Raw genomic sequence first — 20,912 nt, 5'->3', positions numbered from 1 at the left:
CCCCACCATTTTTTATCAAATCCCAGGGCCAAAACATGTAGGCCTACCTCAACGTGATGCTCCACCCATAGAATATTTCAATCTCTTCTTTACACTTTCATTCCTGACACTATTAGTTGGTTTTGTATGGTGTTCTGATCTTCTGAACTGTTCTGTAGTAACAAATACTGCTACTAGACACAGTTCTCTCAAATGATTACTATTACTCTCCCAAAATTCATAAAATATACAATCGTTGACAAGTTACACTGTTGGCGTCATTCTCTCCACATGTTCAATGTTTTTGGAAATTAGTTTATAAATTGGAAAGTAGACCAACATTAACAATATAAATTGGTATATATGATCCCAGATAAGAGGTAAGATTAAATATCTTCACTTAGTCACTTTGGATTTAGTGTAAAATGTGCTAATTAATTTCAAATTATGTTTTTCCTTTTTTAAATAAACAAACAATATTTTTGTGCACAGTATTCCCTGAAATTTTGTTTTTTGATATGCAAGTCACATGTTTATACTCCTTGGAGTTTATCAAGCTCGCATACCAAATTTTACCTCCATATCTTTCAAACTGAGATGTAAATTTAAAAAAAATTATACAGTGATGCAAAATCCATTGAAACATGCTTGGCATTCTACGCATATTATTATGGGTCAGCTATACACTGATTTTTTAGAAGCCTTTGATAAAATGGATCATGATATACTACTGCAAAAACTATCTAATTATGGCCTGTCCTGTGAGTTTTTGAAATTAATATCATCTTATCTCTCTGGTAGAAAACAATTTGTGATGTATCTCCAAACAAAATAATTTGATATAAAGGCCAAAAGCAAGCATTTATACAAGTGGAGGCACATGCTTCCCCTAGTGCACGGTCACTGCATTGTCCTACATAAGAGGCTTGCGGTGGTGTCTCAACGGCGCACTAGCCACCAGCGTCTTGGAAAGGTGTAGCATTCCAACTGATGAGCCCACTGCGACACTGGGGTGAAACACTGGTAATTTCACAATTGAAAAGGGCTAAAGAGCTTGAATTATTTCAACATTTGCAATTGATGAAATTAAATTACGGTTTCCTTCTAGGAAACTTATTTTTGATATAAAGGGCAAAGGCAGGCATTTGTACAAGTGAAGGCACATGTTTCCTCTAGTGCACCATCACTGCGTTTAACATATCCATACAGACACACACAAGATGCTGTCAGTTGGTACAATGAATTTAATTCACATATATACACAAATTACACACTCACATAACCTTAATCACAGTATTACAATAAAACACTTCAAGAATATCAACAAGCCGCCATGATTAAAACAGTTGACAACTGACACCGAATACCACAGAGGTTACACTTTGAAATACGAGAGGTGTGTGAGAAAAGTAATGAGACTGGCAACACTGCGGGTGATCTGGCAACGTTGTGTCTACTGGTCTGTGCTAGACCAGTTTGTTTATCCCTTCCACTTCCTCAGTCCGAGTTACAACTCCATACAGCTAACACATTATTTTTGACAGCACCATCAGTGAAGTTGTGTTTCTGTTGTGTGTTTCAGAAATGGAGCATTGGAATAAAGTTTTGTGTTAAACTTGGTGAATCCGCGAGTGTGACTTTTGAAAAGTTGAAACAGGTATATGGGGAACACTGCTTATCAAGAGCACAAGTTTTCCGCTGGCACAAATCATTTTTGGAAGGCCGAGAACACGTTGAAGATGAACCTAGCTCAGGGAGACCTTCAACTTCAAAAACTGACAAAAAAGAACGTGTAAGGGCTCTTGTGAGATCATACCGTCGTTTAACAATAAGGATGATGAGTGAACAGGAAAAAAGTGATTTGTGTGAGACCAGACATTGCAGACAAGTGGATGCTTCATTATTACAATGTCCTGTGTCACACAGCCATTTCCATCAGTGAATTTTGTCCTCAAAACGCATGACGGCTGTTCCTCAATCCCCCAAATTCACCTGATTTGAGTCCTTGTCACTTTTCCTTTTCCCGAAATTGAAACATGTCCTAAAAGGACGTCATTTTGGAACTCTGGAGAGCATTCAAAAGACTGTGACCGACCAGTTAAAAGTCATACTAGTTGAAGACTTCTAGCACTGTTACCAAGAGTGGGAACAACGACTCCACTGGTGTATAGCTGCCCAAGGGAACTACTTTGAAGGGGATAACATTGTTGTTTGAAAAAAATAAAAAACGTTAGTTAGTATAAAATCAGTATGATTACTTTTCTCACACACCTCGTACAGTTGAAAACAGACGGCTACCGATCAATTCAACATGGAGACTGCCTTAACTCGGGATGTCAGCCACATGCTACTAAACAATAACTTCCAAACCACAACTTCAGTAACAACCAATTTTACTTTCAAGATCGTCTCTTGATATATATATCTGGCCAGATTTCCAGATAGATACGTTACAAAAGAAACTACCTTCTTGAATGTTCCGGAATGTCCAATACATAGAAATAGTGTACAGAATATTCTCAATCATTCTAGTGTGTATACCATTATGGAAGTTATATTGTGTTCACAATTATGGATTACAATTTATATATACATGTAAGAATAAATTATAATATTAATTTACAGGTATTTACATTAACGGAACTGATATCAATGTCTACATACAACATATGTTCTATGACATAACCTCACAAATAATTCGATCACTCGACTATGTAAATAATAGTGATACTAATACTAAATACACTTCACAGTTATACATACAAGAAATAATAATAATCACGATCGTAAAATAATAATAATAATAATAATAATAATAATAATAATAATAATAATAATAATAATAATAATAATAATAATATTCTAGCTCGATATCCACATTAGCTACCCATGGGTGAGAGAATACTGTTCACAAGTTATACCTGTTATTGCACTTGCGTCACATTGTCCTACATAAGAGGCTTGGAGTGGTGTCTCAACAGCGCACTAGCTACCAGTGTCTTGGAAAGGCGTAGCATCCACCTGATGAGCCCATTGCTACACTGGAGCAAAATGCTGAAACGCTGGTAATTTCACGATTGAAAAAGTCTAAAGAGCTTGAGTTATTTTAACATTTGCAATCAATGAAATTAAATTACGGTTTCCTTCTAGGAAACATTTTTGATATAAAGGCCAAAGGCAGGCATTTATACAAGTGGAGGCACATGCTTCCCCTAGTGCACCGTCACTGCATTGTCCTACATAAGAGGCTTGCAGTGGTGTTTCAACAGCGCACTAGGCGCCAGCGTCTTGGAAAGGTGTAGCATCCGCCTGATGAGCCCACTGCTACACTGGAGCAAAATGCTGAAACGCTGGTAATTTCACGATTGATAAACCCTAAAGAGCTTATATTATTTTAACATTTGCAATCAATTAAATTAAATTATGGTTTCCTTCTAGGAAATTTATTTTTGATATTAAAATAATTTGTATTCACTGTTACATCTGGTGTGCCTTGAGGCTCCAATTTAGGGCCTCTTTTTTCACAATATTAGACTTACCAGAGGTCAACAGGTACTCAAAATGTTTACTGTATGCCGATAATGTTAAATTAAACAGAATTGTCACCACTCATGAGGATGTTTTAAAATTACAGACTGATATCAATAATATGTATACCATATTTTCTCGCGTAATTAACACACTTTTTGATGAAAAATACAGGCGAAAACTTTGGACGCGTAAATTATTCAAGCAAGTCAGATATTAAAAATATATTTACAATTCATTTACGTTTAAAAGATACATCAAATATAGTATAAACCCAATTGGTTCAACTCATTTGCGATTATTGTCATTTGGCGTAAAATTCCGGCGTGAGATTTTTTCTGAAAAGTTAAATAGGGTACATCAGGTAAGTTAGACATATGGGTTTGATGTACTAACACTGGAAAATATTCTTCCCGTTACGAGCTGACAATATGACCTGAAGTGAAAAAACAAGAACTAATAAAAGTAAAATTCATGTAATGTCATAACAATGACATACCGGCAAAAAAAGAAAACTATCCAACATGAGAAGGGCCAGTCATCGAAGAAGGGACCCTGCTAGATTTCCCCAAACCGTTCGTATCCAATCTTGTATGAGTGACGGGTCCATCTACCCTTTTTCTTGAATACGAACGTGGATCACTTGCGGAAATTTTGCTTTAGGCATTGTTTTTTGTTTTAGAACAAAGTTTGGTTCAAGTTTTCTGCCATCAGCTGTTACAGCAAGCACTGCTGTACATCATTATTTTTCGCTTCTGGTACTGCGTACGATAACACTCTATGTTCCTTTGTTATCCATTGTTCAACTTTGTGACATATGGAAACTGATTGGCACCTGACCTGCAGTTCGCATTTGGGAGATTAAATATTCCTTCTCTTTACGCTTCTCAATCACAAAGCGATGAAAATGGTTAAAATCATTCGTCATCTTTTGGCATAATGTTGTTCTTCGTCGAAGAGGAAGTCCATTTCTCTCCATAAAATTAATCAAGCCTTGGCTAACCTTCAAATCTGAGACACTATTCCATGTGCAGCGTCTATTTATCGTTCTTTAAAATACAATATTTCGTGAGAAATGGCTTATCCAACGTTGCATAACGAAATCATGCAGATCCTCCTCTACTTGCGGAAACTTGCCACTTTTTGGTCTGCGAAATGCTTTGCGAGACTTGTGGTGGTCGCTTGAAATGCACTTCTCTGTTAGCGCGGCAGCACATATTGTATTCGAACACTGAATATTTGCGGCCCGCTGCCCTATTTCCGGATGTTTCGGCGTAACTGATCACTGCGAGTTTGTGCGATGCACTATTACTCGAATACTTGCTCACTGTGGACTAACAATTAATTCTGAGATCACAAAATGTCCTGTACTCGAAACACTCGTAAAATATGTTTGTATCAGACTGGAATAGAGCATCACTAGTCACTTCTGGGCTGATTCTCTCAGTGAACAAGTGCAGTGGGATTTCCTGCCAGCTAATAACAGTACCTTGCCCTGTATTTGGAATGCCCGCTTTTGCAATAGGAAGGCTGCTACTTGAGTAGTTGACATCTTTATTTCGAAACGCACCCGGAGCTGCGCGATGGATGTTCGGAGAAGTGGGTGTGTCAAATACGTGAACATTTCTTCTTTCTCCACTTTGGACCAAAAAATATTGGGATGTGTAAATTATACAACGGCGTTAATTATGCGAGAAAATATGGTATGTGGAGTAGGAACAACAAAATGCGTTTTAATTTCAATAAGTGTCTCACAGTACTGTTTTATATCAAGACCACATCTTTTCTTACAAGAACAAGTGACTTATAAATATTACATGTGTGTCTAAGCAACATCAATTTGAATAGACTCGTAATATTGATTTTGAATATGTTAATATGATGAGTTTCGAGGTGATGATCGTAAATCTTTTCTCCCCCATAACGTCATACCTTTCCATGGACCTCATAGGATTCCTGCACCTTCCACAATCCTAGTTGTCATTTTTAGGCCTGTAAGTGTTCCCTTGTATATGATTTAATTCTGCGTATTGAAAGTTATCCATCACGTTTCCATGCTCTGATGTGTATTCACCGCCACTGCATCATTTTACTATTTCTTTATTCACATTTTATGTCAATATTATTATTATTATTATTATTATTATTCTATTCTATTTATTATTTATTTGTGTACGCGCTCAAAAAACTACGGTTACAGAAACATATTCTCCTACTTACATTTTTGGAGGTATATCCCTGTTCTTTTTTTCCATAGCACACAGGTGAATACAGAATATATGAGTGTGACTGTAATTGCAATAGAGTTTCATTCTTCATTTAAAAGTGTACACATTTTTAATTAATTTTGAAAAAATTAAATTTCAAATTTTGACCTAATTTTTACATTTATAGTGAATTTTTATCACGCAAATGTTTCCTTTGTGAGAATATTCAGCTAATTTTGAATAAAAAAACTAAAGTTTTACGCAATTCTTGATAGTAATTTTTGAGAATGACAAATTTTTACAAAATTATGCACGTGTAGGTTAAATACACAATAACATCTTCTTTACTTTGAACACCTGTAAGTCAATAAATTATTCTCTAATGAATCACTTAATGTTAAAACATTGCTTTAATCATCTTTCATGTACTGAACCATCCTTACACTACTGGAAGAAAACAAACAAACAAACAAACAAACAAACAAACAAACAAACAAACAAACAAACAAACAAACAAACAAACAAACAAACAAACAAACATATAAACAAGCAAGATAACATGCAAGTGACATGAAGTGGCGGAGTGCAGGGCTACCACGCGCAAAACATACAATACATTCAAAGAAAGCTTTTATTAAACTTCACTGATGTTGATATCGCATGTTAGGCCCATTTATCCTGTTAAATGTTCGGCATATGTCTGAATTTAGTTCCATCAACTGGTATATAGTATTCAACAGGTTTGTATGAACAACTTCAATAATACTTTTTCTAGAAATGTACACTAAATTTGCAAAAAAAATTATTTTCACATTTCCTTCCCTGCAAGGTAAGAACAAAGAGGATACGGAGAGTGTCAGCAGTAGTGCGAGACCTGTAGGTCATTCCAGCCAACAGAACAGAAATGGCAAGTCAACTGCAGCTCAACAAGTAAAACACTGGATGTGAAATCTGAAGGGTGTGAGTGAGTCTGGTTCCCACCGGTGTTTGGTTGTCCATTTCTACTCAGTTCATAACATGTCTTTTACTCAACATGACCTAAGAGTTGAAAAGTCTATTCAATGAAACATATTTCTGATTAAGCTGTAATTCAAGGATGCACCCACATTTGTTTCATAGGTAATTTGCAGAGAAATAATAACTAAAATATAACATGAAGAATAGTATAACATACCAAGTTCCATAAGAGTACCCAAACTGGAATCATCCACTTTCAGCTTATGGAGCTCTCTTTCTGCACGATCCAAGAGTTCTGCTGCAGCTTTACGCTTGTTTTGGTGGAAGAGCACTATGGCCTGCAAGAGGTGTAGTCGCATAAACAAAGCTTCTTCATTCCCTGTCAAGAGACATTTTATGATTAGAATTCAAGGTGATGGAAAATGTGCACGTACAATATGATTACAGGTATAAAAGCTAACCAGATAGCAGGCAGCATACTGGTTACATTGAAATTGATTCAAGGGACCTGCAATGCAAGGATATTAGGAGGGATACATAATCTGTACTGCTATCATTTTTGAAATGTATTATAAAGCAAAGGGCAAAAAAAAGGCTTACTTCATACAGATTTTTTAAAAAAATTCTACTTGTTCGGGGCGTTGACCTATAGAGATATTTTGCCCCTACTTCCACCATATGATACGAACCTGCGTGTAATTGGCATTGCTGAAGTGTAGAGTGTTGAATGTAATGAAAGGAACGTTAAGAACGACACAAACACCCAGTCCCCAGGCCAGGGATATTAATCATTTACAATTAAAAACCCCTGACCCGGCCGGTAATCAAACCTGGGGCCGCCGGGTGTACTTTATACAGCTACTGACACTGGGATTTACAAAATATGGATGACTTTGCACCAGAAACCACTCCAACACTAGTTCTTTTTCTCTATGGGGTTGGGTATGAAGTGAGATGAATCTTCGTAGCGAGTTTTTACGACTAGATGCCCTGCCTGACGTCACCCTCATCAGAGGAGTTAATGAGATAAAATGAATGACGTGATATATGATAGCAGGAAGGGAAATGGTGAAACCTGGTGCTGGCACATAACCTGCTCCTGTTGAATAGCACCAAGGGGTCTGCTCAAGGCTTTACGTCCCCATTCGACAGACGAATAACCAACAAATTAATTTAAAAACCACCTAATCGATAAGGTGGTTTTTAAAATTAATTTCGGTAGTATCGATTAGGTGGCTTTTAAAATTAATTTGTTGATTGTACTCATCGATACGGTCATGAAGTGGACGGCTTGCAATACGAATAACCATCAACAGTGTCATATGCTCTCACTCCATATGAACACTATGGAGAGGTTTGGAATTTAATCCAGGCTTTTGGCATGCAATGGGGTGATTAGAAATTTTATACCACCCCCTCCCCTCCCATGCCAGCCAACGATAAAGAGTAACAAAAAATATGCAATTTTGACATTCTAAGAGTTGTCATAGCTGTATAAAGAAGAACATTTATTGTGGAAGTCCTTTCTTGTTGTTATTATTATTATTATTATTATTATTATTATTATTTGTTTTGCATCATACCAATACAGATAAGTGTTATGTGACGATGGGCAACATATGCATGACAATAATCATACTTTTACCGACATAGTACAGGATATTGAAATCCTTGAGATAGTAAATAAAGGACCCCTTCTAAACATAACGGAAAATTGTTACATACATTTAGATAAAGTATTTCAATTCAAACTATAATCTTAATGACATTTCGGAGAAACCTACTATTTTATTTGACCTTCTCATCAACATAATCAGAAATGTTAGGCCAACAAATCAGAACCCGATCTTTTGTTCTATTCATGGTACCTTCCCACAACAACCACCCCTATTCCCCAACCCCTGCCTTAAGATAGCCCCTCCTTCCTCCCCTCTCCCTTCTTTCGTCCTACTCCGTCTTTCCATTTACTCCTCATTCACACCTACTCTCAGTCATGTCCTACTAGCTATGCTCTTCACACCACTGCAAAAGGTGAGTCATGCATATTACTAATGCTATTTTCCAGCCCTTTGTTTCTCAGAAGTCCTCACACAAATTTTGGATTTTATTATTCATCAGGTCAAAATTGTTCCGTATTGAACTGCGGGTCTTTACCACCTAGGCCTTTGAACTAAATTGACCTTCAAGCGCAACATTCACCCACTGCATTAAGAATCGCTATGTAACCTATTTCAACGATATCATAGTACTGCATTTGAGTTTATTTACATCACGTGCACAACTGAATCTTACATGACATTTACCATACTATGTCGTTTGGGCATTAACACTTTATTATAAATGCAACACAAGCTTCAGGATCTTTCTCCATCAAGAACATTTCACCAGAAACGTTTTTTTACAGCTCATTCTGTATCATCTGATGGCCAGGCAGGCATCAATTTTTGGAAGTGAGACATAGTCTCTCATAGTGCATTGGCACTGCTGGTGGCTTCAAGTAGCCTATGCAGTGGCCTCCACGGTATGCACTAGCCTTGCGTCTTGGTAGGTGTGCTAAGTATCAACTGACGAGCTCAACTTAGCACACACACAAGGGCGAAACGCAGGCAACCAAGAATGAGTTAGCTAGAAAATTTATAATGTCCAATAACGGACCATTATATTGGTATTATAAATTTGCTCATTCGGGACAAATATTTCATGTTCCCTATGGGAATCAACATCTATATCATCTGATGGCCAGGCAGGCATCAATTTTTGAAAGTGAGACATAGTCTCTCATAGTGCACTGGCACTGCTGGTGGCTTCAAGTAGGCTATGCAGTGGCCTCCACGGTATGCACTAGCCTTGCTTCTTGGTAGGTGTGTTAAGTACCAACTGACGAGCCCAACTTAGCACACGAGGGTGAAACGAGGCAACCAAGAATGAGTTAGCTGGAAAATTTATAATATCCAATAACAGACCATTATATTGGTATTATAGCAACTTTTCTTGAGAAATACAAAGAAACATGGGTTGAAAGAATTGAGGAGCCTGCTACCAAGAAGAGAGGACGGTATGCAACATGTAGACGAGCGAAAAATACTTCTACCACTATAAGGTGTGACTCATTCTATGCTTTGTTTGTAAAGGGCATGTGAAAATAATGCATAAATGTGAGAAGTGTCAAGCAGTTCTCGAAAATATGCAAGACAATTAACTGTGCGGATCTAAAGAAATTGGCAACAAGTGATACTACCTCATTATCAATAATAATAATAATAATAATAATAATAATAATAATTTCATGTGGCTATTTCTAGCCGGGTGCAGACCTTGTAAGGCAGACCCTCCAATGAGGGTGGGCGGCATCTGCTATGTGTAGGTAACTGTGTATTATTGTGGTGGAGGATAGTGTTATGAATAGAACCCTGCACGGATATCCGCAAAGTTAGTGTCTTGGCAGATACAAACTGTATGGCAGTGCGGATAATTTGCTGATAATTTCTAAATAATGACGTTAAAACTAGAAAAGCGGCTGGAATTGATAAGATTTCTGGGGATATACTAAAGACAATGGGTTGGGATATAGTACCATATCTGAAGTACTTAATTTGATTATTGTTTGCTTGAAGGAGCTGTACCAAATGAATGGCGAGTTGCTATAGTAGCCCCTGTATATAAAGGAAAGGGTGATAGACATAAAGCTGAAAATTACAGGAAATTTAGGAAAGGTTATTCCACTGAAGCTCAACTTGTAGGATTCCAGCAAGATATAGCAGATATCTTGGATTCAGGAGATCAAATGGACTGTATTGCAATTGACCTGTCTAAAGCATTTGATAGGGTGGATCATTGGAGACTACTGGAAAAAATGAGTGCAACTGGACTAGACAAAAGAGTGACTGAATGGGTGGCTATATTTCTAGAAAATAGATCTCAGAGAATTAGAGTAGGCGAAGCTTTATCTGACCCTGTAATGATTAAGAGGGGAATTCCTCAGGGCAGTATTATTGGACCTTTGTTTTCTTATATATATAAATGATACGAGTAAAGAAGTGGAATCAGAGGTAAGGCTTTTTGCAGAGTAATAAATAAGTTACAAGATTGTGAGCAACTGCAACGTGACCTCGATAATGTTGTGAGATGGACAGCAGGCAACGGTATATTGATAAACGGGGTCAGAAGTCAGGTTGCGAGTTTCACAAATAGGAAAAGTCCTCTCAGTTTTAATTACTGCGTTGATGGGGTGAAAGTTCCTTTTGGGGATCATTGTAAGTATCTAGGTGTTAATATAACGAAAGATCTTCATTGGGGTAATCACGTAAATGGGATTGTAAATAAAGGGTACAGATCTCTGCACATGGCTATGAGGGTGTTTAGGGGTTGTAGTAAGGATGTAAAGGAGAGGGCATATAAGTCTCTGGTAAGACCCCAACTAGAGTATGGTTCCAGTGTATGGGACCCTCACCAGGATTACCTGATTCAAGAACTGGAAAAAATCCAAAGAAAAGCAGCTCGATTTGTTCTGGGTGATTTCCGACAAAAGAGTAGCTTTACAAAAATGTTGCAAAGTTTGGGCTGGGAAGAATTGGGAGAAAGAAGACGAGCTGCTCGACTAAGTGGTATATATATATATCTCAAATATTATTATATTTATAGATCCCCCTATTCAATACAATACAATACAATATAATCCACTATTTCATGTGGTTAAAATTTATACATAATACATAAAAGTCATAGGTACATGTTTCACCCTTTTTTTATGGGCATCATCAGCCTATATCAATCTTAAAAATTAATGGATGGAATCTTTCTAATCTTATAAACTATAGAGTAAAATTTTATCATTACCAACGTCTCCACAAGAAGTCCCATTTTCTTTTCTACGACTTTCAGATAAGTCAACCGTACATATTTTAACATATTTGATACGTTCACACTTCTGTTTTAAATAACTGACAGTGATTTTACTATCTTGAACTCATGCTATGGGAATGGAACAAACATCCCCCTTGGATGATTGTGCTTATACTCAAGGCCGTCACAGTCTTGATGTATAAGAAGAGGTTCCATTTTGGTTTTAAACGCTCAAATTCATGATTAACCCTGTTTTAATCTTCAAAAAACTGTTAATTCACAGTATTTTTAACATACTTTCTGTGCAATATCCTTATTTTATATGTTATAGTATAATATTTTATGAAATCATTGTCCAACATTTTACTCTATAGTTCATAAGATTAGAAAGATTCCATCCATTAATGTTTAAGATTGATATAGGCTGATGATGCCCGTAAAAAAAAGGGTGAAACATGTACCTATGACTTTTATGTATTATGTATAAATTTTAACCACATGAAATAGTGGATTATATTGTATTGTATTGAACAGGTGGATCTATAAACATTATAATAATATTTGAGATATACGTCAACTTCAATACGGAACCAAAATGAGAATAGTTTCTTGTAAGTGGTATGTTCCGAGCTGTCAGCGGAGAGATGGCGTGGAATGACATTAGTAGATGAATAAGTTTGAGTGGCGTCTTTAAAAGTAGGAAAGATCACAATAAGAAGATAAAATTGGAATTCAAGATGACAAATTGGGGCAAATATTCATTTATAGAAAGGGGAGTTAGGGATTGGAATAACTTACCAAGGGAGATGTTCAATAAATTTCCAATTTCTTTGAAAACATTTAAGAAAAGACTAGGAAAACAACAGATAGGGAATCTGCCACCTGGGCAACTGCCCTAAATGCAGATCAGTATTGACTGATATTGATTGATTTATTGATTTTCACTCAGGTATACTCTTTGCTTGTGGTTAGGTGACCCTTGACATTGGTATGGGAGAATAGTGATATCTATAAAATAAGAGTTTTGTCTGTTTATTGCTTTGAATTTAAAAAGAATGGTATTTCTGTATCGGTCATGTCCATAGTAACAAGGAAATGCACTTTTTACTTTTCCGTAATTTCTACCTGCCTGTCTGTATGTACACGCATCACGAGAAAACAACAGAAGAGAATTTAATGAAAATCGGTACGTGAATTCGGAGATGAGCTACTACAATCTAGGCTATAAATCATTTTACTCACGCTGAGTGAAATGGTAGTTTAGGGGAAGGCCTAAAATTTAATTCTCAAATATTTATATTACTAGTGGCCCTATTGATAAATACTACATAACTGAAGTTATATAGAATTAAATTTCCAATCATTTATGTCATACATTGTTTGATAACACAGATATGCATGAATTTGTATTTTTTTGCCAAGTCCATATCAACGCCGAGCCACGAGAAAATAGGTTAACAGAATTTAATGAAATTCAGTATATAGAGTCAGGGAATAAGAAACTACAGTCTAAATTATAAACAATTTTATTTGCCCTGTATGAAATAGTAGTTTAGGGGAAGGCGCCTAAAATTTAATTTTTAAATACCTATGTTATTGGTCCTATCGAAAAGTACTACATAACAAAAGTTATAGAGAATACAATTTCCAACCATTTACGTTTTATTCAATTTTACCGTACCGACTACGATAAGAGTGGTATTTCAGAGTCGGAAGAAATACTGAAAGCACGTAACATTTATCAACAATAACATTATATTGACAATTGTTTGTGGTGATGTTCTTTGTCTCTTATGCTGCCGCTTAACTCGGATAGATGGGATTACTGATGTGTACCGAGTAGAACGGCCTGACTGAATATTGGCAGGAAATAGCTGGGGAGTTAGAAAACTTTCTTTAGCATGTCATTCCTCTCATGTCATTTTCTGATACCATAGTGCTGGTACGTAACTCACTGGTTCATCATAGTATTCCACCTATTCGATCCCTACTCTGACGCGCTGTTTTAAATAAGCAGTGTGCACTCTTAAGGCGAGGCTCACTTAGTAGTAGTAGTAGTAGTGGTAGTAGTAGTAGTCGTGGTAGTAGTAGTAGTAGTAGTAGTAGTAGTAGTAGTAGTAGTAGTAGTATGACCTGGTCTAGAATTACAATTTAGGCATATTCCAAATTATAGCACCACAATTCACTAAATAATTCAAAATTCAACCCTGAAAAGAGCCATTTCTTAAAAAGAGCTTCTTCCTCTTCGCTTTTATTAAATTCTACATTCATTTTATTCAAAATAGCAGTGGAGAGGGAGTTTCTCCCCTGGCTTGGAGGAAAAAATCACCTCCAAGTCAGATTTTTCCGCCGCCAGTGTGGTGAATTGAGATTTTCCAACTCATTGGGTACTCCTAGGAAACAGATTAGTAAAAGGGCATAGTTTCTGCCCTGGGACTCTCCCCTATTCAACCCCCTCCCCCCCACCTTCACCCCCGAAAAAGACTAAGAGGGTTCGTGGATCACAACTGTCTGCGGCCTGGTTATTCCAGCTCTGGAACTTTGGACTGTTAGATCGGCAGCGCAGTACTGTTATTAAATGTTAAACATTAATTTATTGAAACCACATGTTCAGTACTGGTTAAGTCTTTATGACTATAACAAAGTCATTACATTAAGTTTGAGTTTGGTACATGTTTTGCCTGGCATTGCAGGCATCATCAGCCATTAATTCTATCTCCAAGTCAGAGCTCTGAGTGGATGCTATTTTAGGATTAATCATAGTCAATATTATTTATATAACAGTTGCAATGGAGTGATCAAGCCGTCCATATTTTAAAGTTCTAATGTGACATTCTACTCTTAACATTTAATCCATCATTGATTTCAGAGGCTAGTTCATACTTTCTCGCGTCTAGTGCAATTTCAGAAAGGCTATTCCCATGTAAATTTTTAGCGAGGAGGTTATAATTTCTCTACATTAGTTTCAAATATGTTTTCATGATACATATACTGAAATGTTTGCCACAGAAGCCTCGGAAGTGATACCGTATTTCTCAGAATCCAAATTTTTTTTTTCTCAGAATCGCATGCAAAAAATCAAGGGTTGTCTTGCATTTGCAGCCTAACAGTAATGAACACCACTGGCAACTACCGCGGCAACCACGCTGCTTCTTTTTATCCCACTGCCCCACCCCCGCGCAGACACAAAACTCGTTGACAATAAACGACCGCCTCTTTATTACACATCGCTAGCCGCGGCAATTGGTTATACAGTGCCTCTGTGTTACGTCACCGGATCTCGAGAAATAGTGAAGAGAGAATACGTTCTACTAGCCTCTACAAAACCGTTTCTCAAATCTGCAGAATGGCATCAAACTATACAAGCCTTTGAATGCTTAGAAAAACTGTCTACTCAGTGGTAGAGTTATAACGTGTCTACTGTACCTGATGCTTAGTAAAATAAGGTTTTATAGACAGCAGGAATATTTTCATGATGGATAGTCGTACTCTGAAGATATGTGGAATAGGTATCGCCAGCAAATTTTCAACAGGTTCTCATCGATATTATGATGCCAACTTTAAGTTAATGGTTATTGAACACTTGGAAATGTAGAATAATTATACAGCCGCAAGAAAATACAGCATAGGCCTAACTAAAGCCAAAATTCGGCGTTAGCTTGAAGACAAAGATATCTAAAAAATGCGTATTGTACAAGAAATGCATTCAGTGATCTACAACAAGGACGCTTTAAAGAAGTCGAAGATGAAACTGTGAGGTATGTGCACGAAAAACGCAAGGGCGGAATGGGCATACCACGGCGCAATAAACTCGTTCGTTGACTTTCAACGTCCGCGATTAGGCCTAACATCGTTAGCCGCTGAAGCTGGCCGAACCTGGCAAGCGAGATGTGCATGTAGAGGTAGCCGGTTAAATCTGACGCTGAGGAAAAGTAACCGTTTTATAGACAGCAAGAATATTTTCCGTGGATCGTCGTATTATTTATTAATTATTTATTGATGTCTTTATTTGTGGCAAAGTTAGGGCTCTTGGCCCTCTCTTACACTTAACCACATTATGCGGCTTGATAATGAATACAAACTTAATATTCAAACTTAACACACTGTATATAATATAATAATATAACTTAATATAGACTAAAACTAATATATCTACATCCTAAGTCTAAAATCGAACAAAATTAATTCAATATTAACTTCTCTATGTAGAATTCATATAATATAACAATAATTTATGCAAGCTTTTGGAAACTATTTACTCAAGACATTCACTCACACATTCACACGTAACTACATAATATAGCCTACGTATTCAAGAGGAAATCTTTAGACTGTCTTTTGAAGGTAATTAATGAGGAACAGTTTCTAATTTCAGGGGGTAAAGCATTCCATATTCTAGCACCCGACGCAAGGAAAGAATTACTGAAAGCAGATGTATGATGTGGAGGTATTGCAATTGTTGACCCAGAACGCGTGTCAAGGTCATGAAAGGAAGATAGATAACGGAAGTTACTGGAGAGATATTCAGGTATATTTTCAGTCAAGAGTTGATAGATAAGGGTTGATACGTGCTGATTTCTCTGCTGCTCTACTCTTAACCAAGAAAGTTGTGCATAAAAAGGGGATACATGCGAGGAAAAATTCAATGAAAACATAAATCTAATGCAGGAGTTTAAAGCTCTCTGCAGTTTCTTATTTTGTTTACTGGTAGCATCCAGCAACACAACATCACAACAGTTGAAAATTGGAAGTATCAGTGTTTGAACCAGTCTTATTTTTAAGTTGAGAGGTAATACAGTCTGGTCAATCTTAAGGGGATGAAGTGACGAATGAATTTTCCTGCATACAGGAGAGACGCATGGAATAGGTATTGCCGACAAAGTTTCAACGGGTTCTCTTCGGTATTATGAGGCCAACTATAAGTTAACGGTCATTAAACCTGTGGAAATAAAGAATAATTGTGCAGCTGCAAAAAAGGTACGGCATAAGGAAAGTTAATGTTCGGCGTCTAAAAATGCGTAGTGTACAACAAAGGCATTCATACAATTTTACAAAGGACTTTCTAAACTTGATATAAATTTTTTAAAGCAAAAAGTGGGGATCGTCTTGGATTCGGAGAAATAAGGTATTATATTCTTTTTAGAATGAAATTAAACATACACTTTCACGTAGTATCGGATCTCGAAACATGACAAGTAAGCCATAGCATTATCCTTATGATAAAATGGGAAACCATGGAAAACCATCTTCAGTGCTGCTGACAGTGAGGTTTGAATCCACTACTTCCCAAATGCAAGCTCACAGCCACATGACCCTAACCGTACGGCCAACTCGTTCGGTAGTTTGTCTGTGATAACATTTCTATAGTTATTCAGTAATATACAGCATTACTAAAGGTATGTATACATTTGTCAAGAGCATTTTTAAAACTACAGTACTTCTACAATCACTGCATGTTTCAAACAAGATGTTTTCATTTTCCAGAACATTGTTGACTAACAAAATCAGTATGTTTATATGAGAATCATTTGTCAAAATACTGATTCAAAATGATCATTTATAAGTACACTGAATAATTTAAATTGCGTGATTAAAATGTTAACAATAAAATATGCTGGATATTTCAAAGCTCCCCTGTTGATTGCACTGAAATAATAACTTTCCTCTGGCTTTAACACATCTCACATTACATTGTCATTATTTGAAAATAAGACACCTCGAAAAACTTCTACACGTACAGTTTTTCATAATTGTTTCACAAATATATCCTCCATTACAGTGGAACCTCAATTATCCGTTCCTGGAAACTACATTTTACTGGATTATTCGTTCAGATTATGTGGACCAGAGAATATCTTAATTAAATCACATTGTAAAAATGCTGCATTATCTGTTCCTCAACAAAACAATTTCCCGGATCAACTGTCCAGAAATTTCAGTCCCATCAATGCTAAATCCTCAATAAATCGTTTTTCAAGAAACTGTATCTCATGCAAGGACAGCTGCAGCATACCTATGGATCTTGATGCTAACGTTCCGTCATTGCGATAATTAGAGCAAGTACTGTTCTAGAAAAGCGATCGGTGGTGAACTTATATAAGGGACCATCTTAGCATCGCATTCGGGTGGTAGTGTTTAGAGAATCCTTGGAAATCACAAAGTAGAGAGTGGCCACAACAATTGGAAGGAGACAGAGCACATTTCGACTGCTCTACTTGAAGACAGAATGAATTTCGTCAAATGTTCGTACTTGTAAAACGTCTACATTATGTCCAGGGTTAGATTTTTAAAAAAATTTCGATTGTATTGCTAAACAGGTTTTTGGCACTTCCTGTATGGCACTGTATAGTCACTGGGTTTTCAGGTAGGAATCGAAACTCTCCTTCTTAACACAAATCTAGTATTTGAATATTATTGTATACGATTATGTTACGGAGACCAGAACAGATGTAGTACCTTTCATACATAAAGGTATTTGAGGTCTTGGGATTGCCTATTACTATTTTGGTCCTGATATAAGACTTTTCTCTGTAAAGTTCTCTGTTATGTCTGGGACATTCTTTGGTTCTGCTAGAATTATCTAAAAACAGCCAGATTAAAAAAAAACTTCTCCAATACATTTCCACATTTCTCAGTTTCAAAGGTGAGGAATCCAATTTCAGATGACTTTATATAAAAGTACTACTGCACTAGACAAACAAAATCTGAAGGAACATAGTAATTGTTAAAAAAACTTTGGCATGAACCTCATCCTATTTATTTTATACTAATTATTACATTCTACAATAAAAGAAAGTTGAGTTGTACTTCCACTAAGCGAGTCACACCTGTTTCATGTACCTGTTGTGCCCTTAAGAGCCAGCAGCCGCTCAAGATTGGGGCCATAGCTGCGATGAAAGCTTTCTTCACACTTCTTTAACCTCTCTTCAGCTTCAGGTAACTGGGTAACACTGCGCAGGCACAGATAGCACCATGCTATGTCTAAGTTGAGTACAGCATAGTTGTCCACTGAGGACAACAGCTTGGAATTACACGCACTGAAAATAATAAAAACACTGTTAATTCTCAGTACAATCACCAAGCAAAGGAAACAGACATGAGTCAGAAATTCAGAAAAAATAAATAAATACATACATACTACTTCTAAGTTAAATCAATGGTGATTTATGTATGTGCCTTTAATTCTTTATTGGACAGCAGTAACTTCTTGGTTAATGCTAGGAGTAATACCAGTAAGACTTTCTACACAGGAGTATGTTTCAGACAGCCTGGATTATTCAATACAGAATTCACTTTTCTGGCACGAGGTGATTTATACCATATACGGAAAGAGCACTCCTCAGACAGAGAAAGAAGGTCTTACGCTTAAAGAATGTATTCATAACTGCTAATCCCATTCTAGCACAGAAGGCCAGTAAATGCTTCCCATTCCTATTAGTTTCCATAATTTTACCACATTTACCAATCACTTCTCATATCCTTCAGTTCTATTTCCAACTCTTGCATTGAAATCGCCCATTAGCCTTACCCTATCCTTGCTACTGACCCCGACTACGATGTCACTCGGTGCTTCATAAAACTTTGCTAACTTTCTCCTCATATGCCCTCTCAAACGGTAAATACACTGAAATAATTCTCACCCTTATTCCTCCAACTGCCAAATCTATCCATATCATTAGCTCATTTACGTGCCTAACAGCACAGTATTCCTTACGAACAGTCCTGCATCAAACTCTGCCCTTCCCTTTTCAACATCTGTGAAGAACACTTTATAATCTGCTATCTCTTCGATATCTTCCCTTACCCAAATATCATTAACTCCAAGCACATCCAGATGCATCCTCTTTGGTGACTCAGCCCATTCTTCTTTCTTTCATAAGCCCCATTAATTCTGATAGCTCTCCATTAAATGCCATTTTGTTCCCCAAGCTGTTTCCAAGGAGACTTTCGCCTGCCAAATGGAAGTGAGACTCCGTTACTTCCATATGTTTGAGGCTTGCTTAAAATGTTCTGAACTAGTTATATTCTGTGAAGCAGGATGCTACCCTACTTATACATAGTCCCAACGAGGATCTTTCCTCTAACAAGTTAGGGACCACTGGTGATGTATAGTCCTAGCCGTCAGAGTACAAGGAAGGATATGACTCAAAAAATGCCCTAGATGCCCACTCCAATTCCATAGCAACTGGCATCCCGACTCTCAGGACCACTTACCAGGCCATTCAGCAGTTGCCCATTGTTCACAAAGTAGGACATGACTACAGTAACCTACACCACGAACCATAGTTGGAATGGTTTTGGCAAATTGATGGTCTTTGGTAAGAAATCAGACCCTGCGTAATACTATTTGGTGGGTAAGCCTACCATACATGACACTATGAAGGTTACAACTGTTACTTTGTTTCTTCCAAAAACTACCAGTACTGAGCTCGATAGCTGCAGTCGCTTAAGTGCGGCCAATATCCAGTAATTGGGAGATAGTGGGTTCGAACCCCACTGTCGGCCGCTTTCTTCCCATTCCTAGTCCTTTCCTATCCCATCGTCGCCAAGAGACCTATATACATCGGTGCGATGTTAAAAAAAAAAAAAAAACAACCCACTACCAGTTTCTCTGTGGATCAATGGTAGACTTCCAAGAACACATTTAGTGATCACCTGCTAAGATTAACTGAAATTCAGAAAGAGATTGCCCAATTCAGTTCTATTCCCTCTGCCATTTTGTAGAATGAAACAGAATGTCAAAACTGATATGCAGGCAGCCTAAATGGCATCAAATAAAAAAGTGTCTACACACATTGCTGAGACCACATTAATATTATTATTACTATTTCCAAACTCATCCTCAATGTAGTGTGTAAGGTGATGGTGGTGATTATAGATTTAAGAGCAAGTACAATTCAGTAACACTAATCAGATGGGAAAAAGGAAAAGTTCTGATTCTTCAAAGATGGAATGTACCAGTAAAAGAAAAGGGAGGAACATGAAGGGCGTGAATATACAAGACTCCCTAAGACTTACAAACTTAATACCATAGGGGTCAGAAAAAAAACACAAATTGACCACAGGAAATTAGATAGCAAAGGTGAAAGTGAAGAGTTTGGCACAAGTAAGTTGCAGCAATTTCAGACTCAGCTAGGATCCCCACCATGATCGCCCCTCAGGGTTCACCTTTGAACTGCCTTGTACGACAGGAAGGGAGTACCACGGATGTATTCTACCCCCACCCACAGGGGGATGTATGGCGTAGGATAAGGAATTTACATGACCAAGCACTTGCCTAGTTTAAAGCCAGTCATTGTGTTCTTTTCCAAATATCATATGTGATTATTTCACTTTTCTAAAATTCAAGCTACTCTTTTGTAACCAATTTAATGTTCTTAATTTGCACAAACTTGATTA

At 37.1% G+C, this 20,912-nt stretch overlaps 1 protein-coding gene across 2 annotated transcripts in view; it reads right to left on the bottom strand.

Moving 5' to 3' along the window:
* LOC136866451 (NEDD8 ultimate buster 1) overlaps window positions 1-20,912 on the bottom strand; it is a 121,111-nt gene that overhangs the window by 63,715 nt on the left and 36,484 nt on the right. For both annotated transcript variants that reach the window (XM_067143407.2, XM_067143408.2), the window contains exons 6-7: window positions 18,354-18,550; window positions 6,889-7,050 (exon numbers count right to left, since the gene is read on the bottom strand). In XM_067143407.2, the coding sequence (XP_066999508.1) occupies window positions 6,889-7,050; window positions 18,354-18,550 (359 nt within the window). The remainder of the gene's footprint in view (window positions 1-6,888; window positions 7,051-18,353; window positions 18,551-20,912) is intronic.

Source organism: Anabrus simplex, chromosome 3, assembly GCF_040414725.1.
Source record: "Anabrus simplex isolate iqAnaSimp1 chromosome 3, ASM4041472v1, whole genome shotgun sequence".
Taxonomy (NCBI): domain Eukaryota; kingdom Metazoa; phylum Arthropoda; class Insecta; order Orthoptera; family Tettigoniidae; genus Anabrus; species Anabrus simplex.
This window is presented reverse-complemented; position numbering and strand designations above follow the sequence as displayed.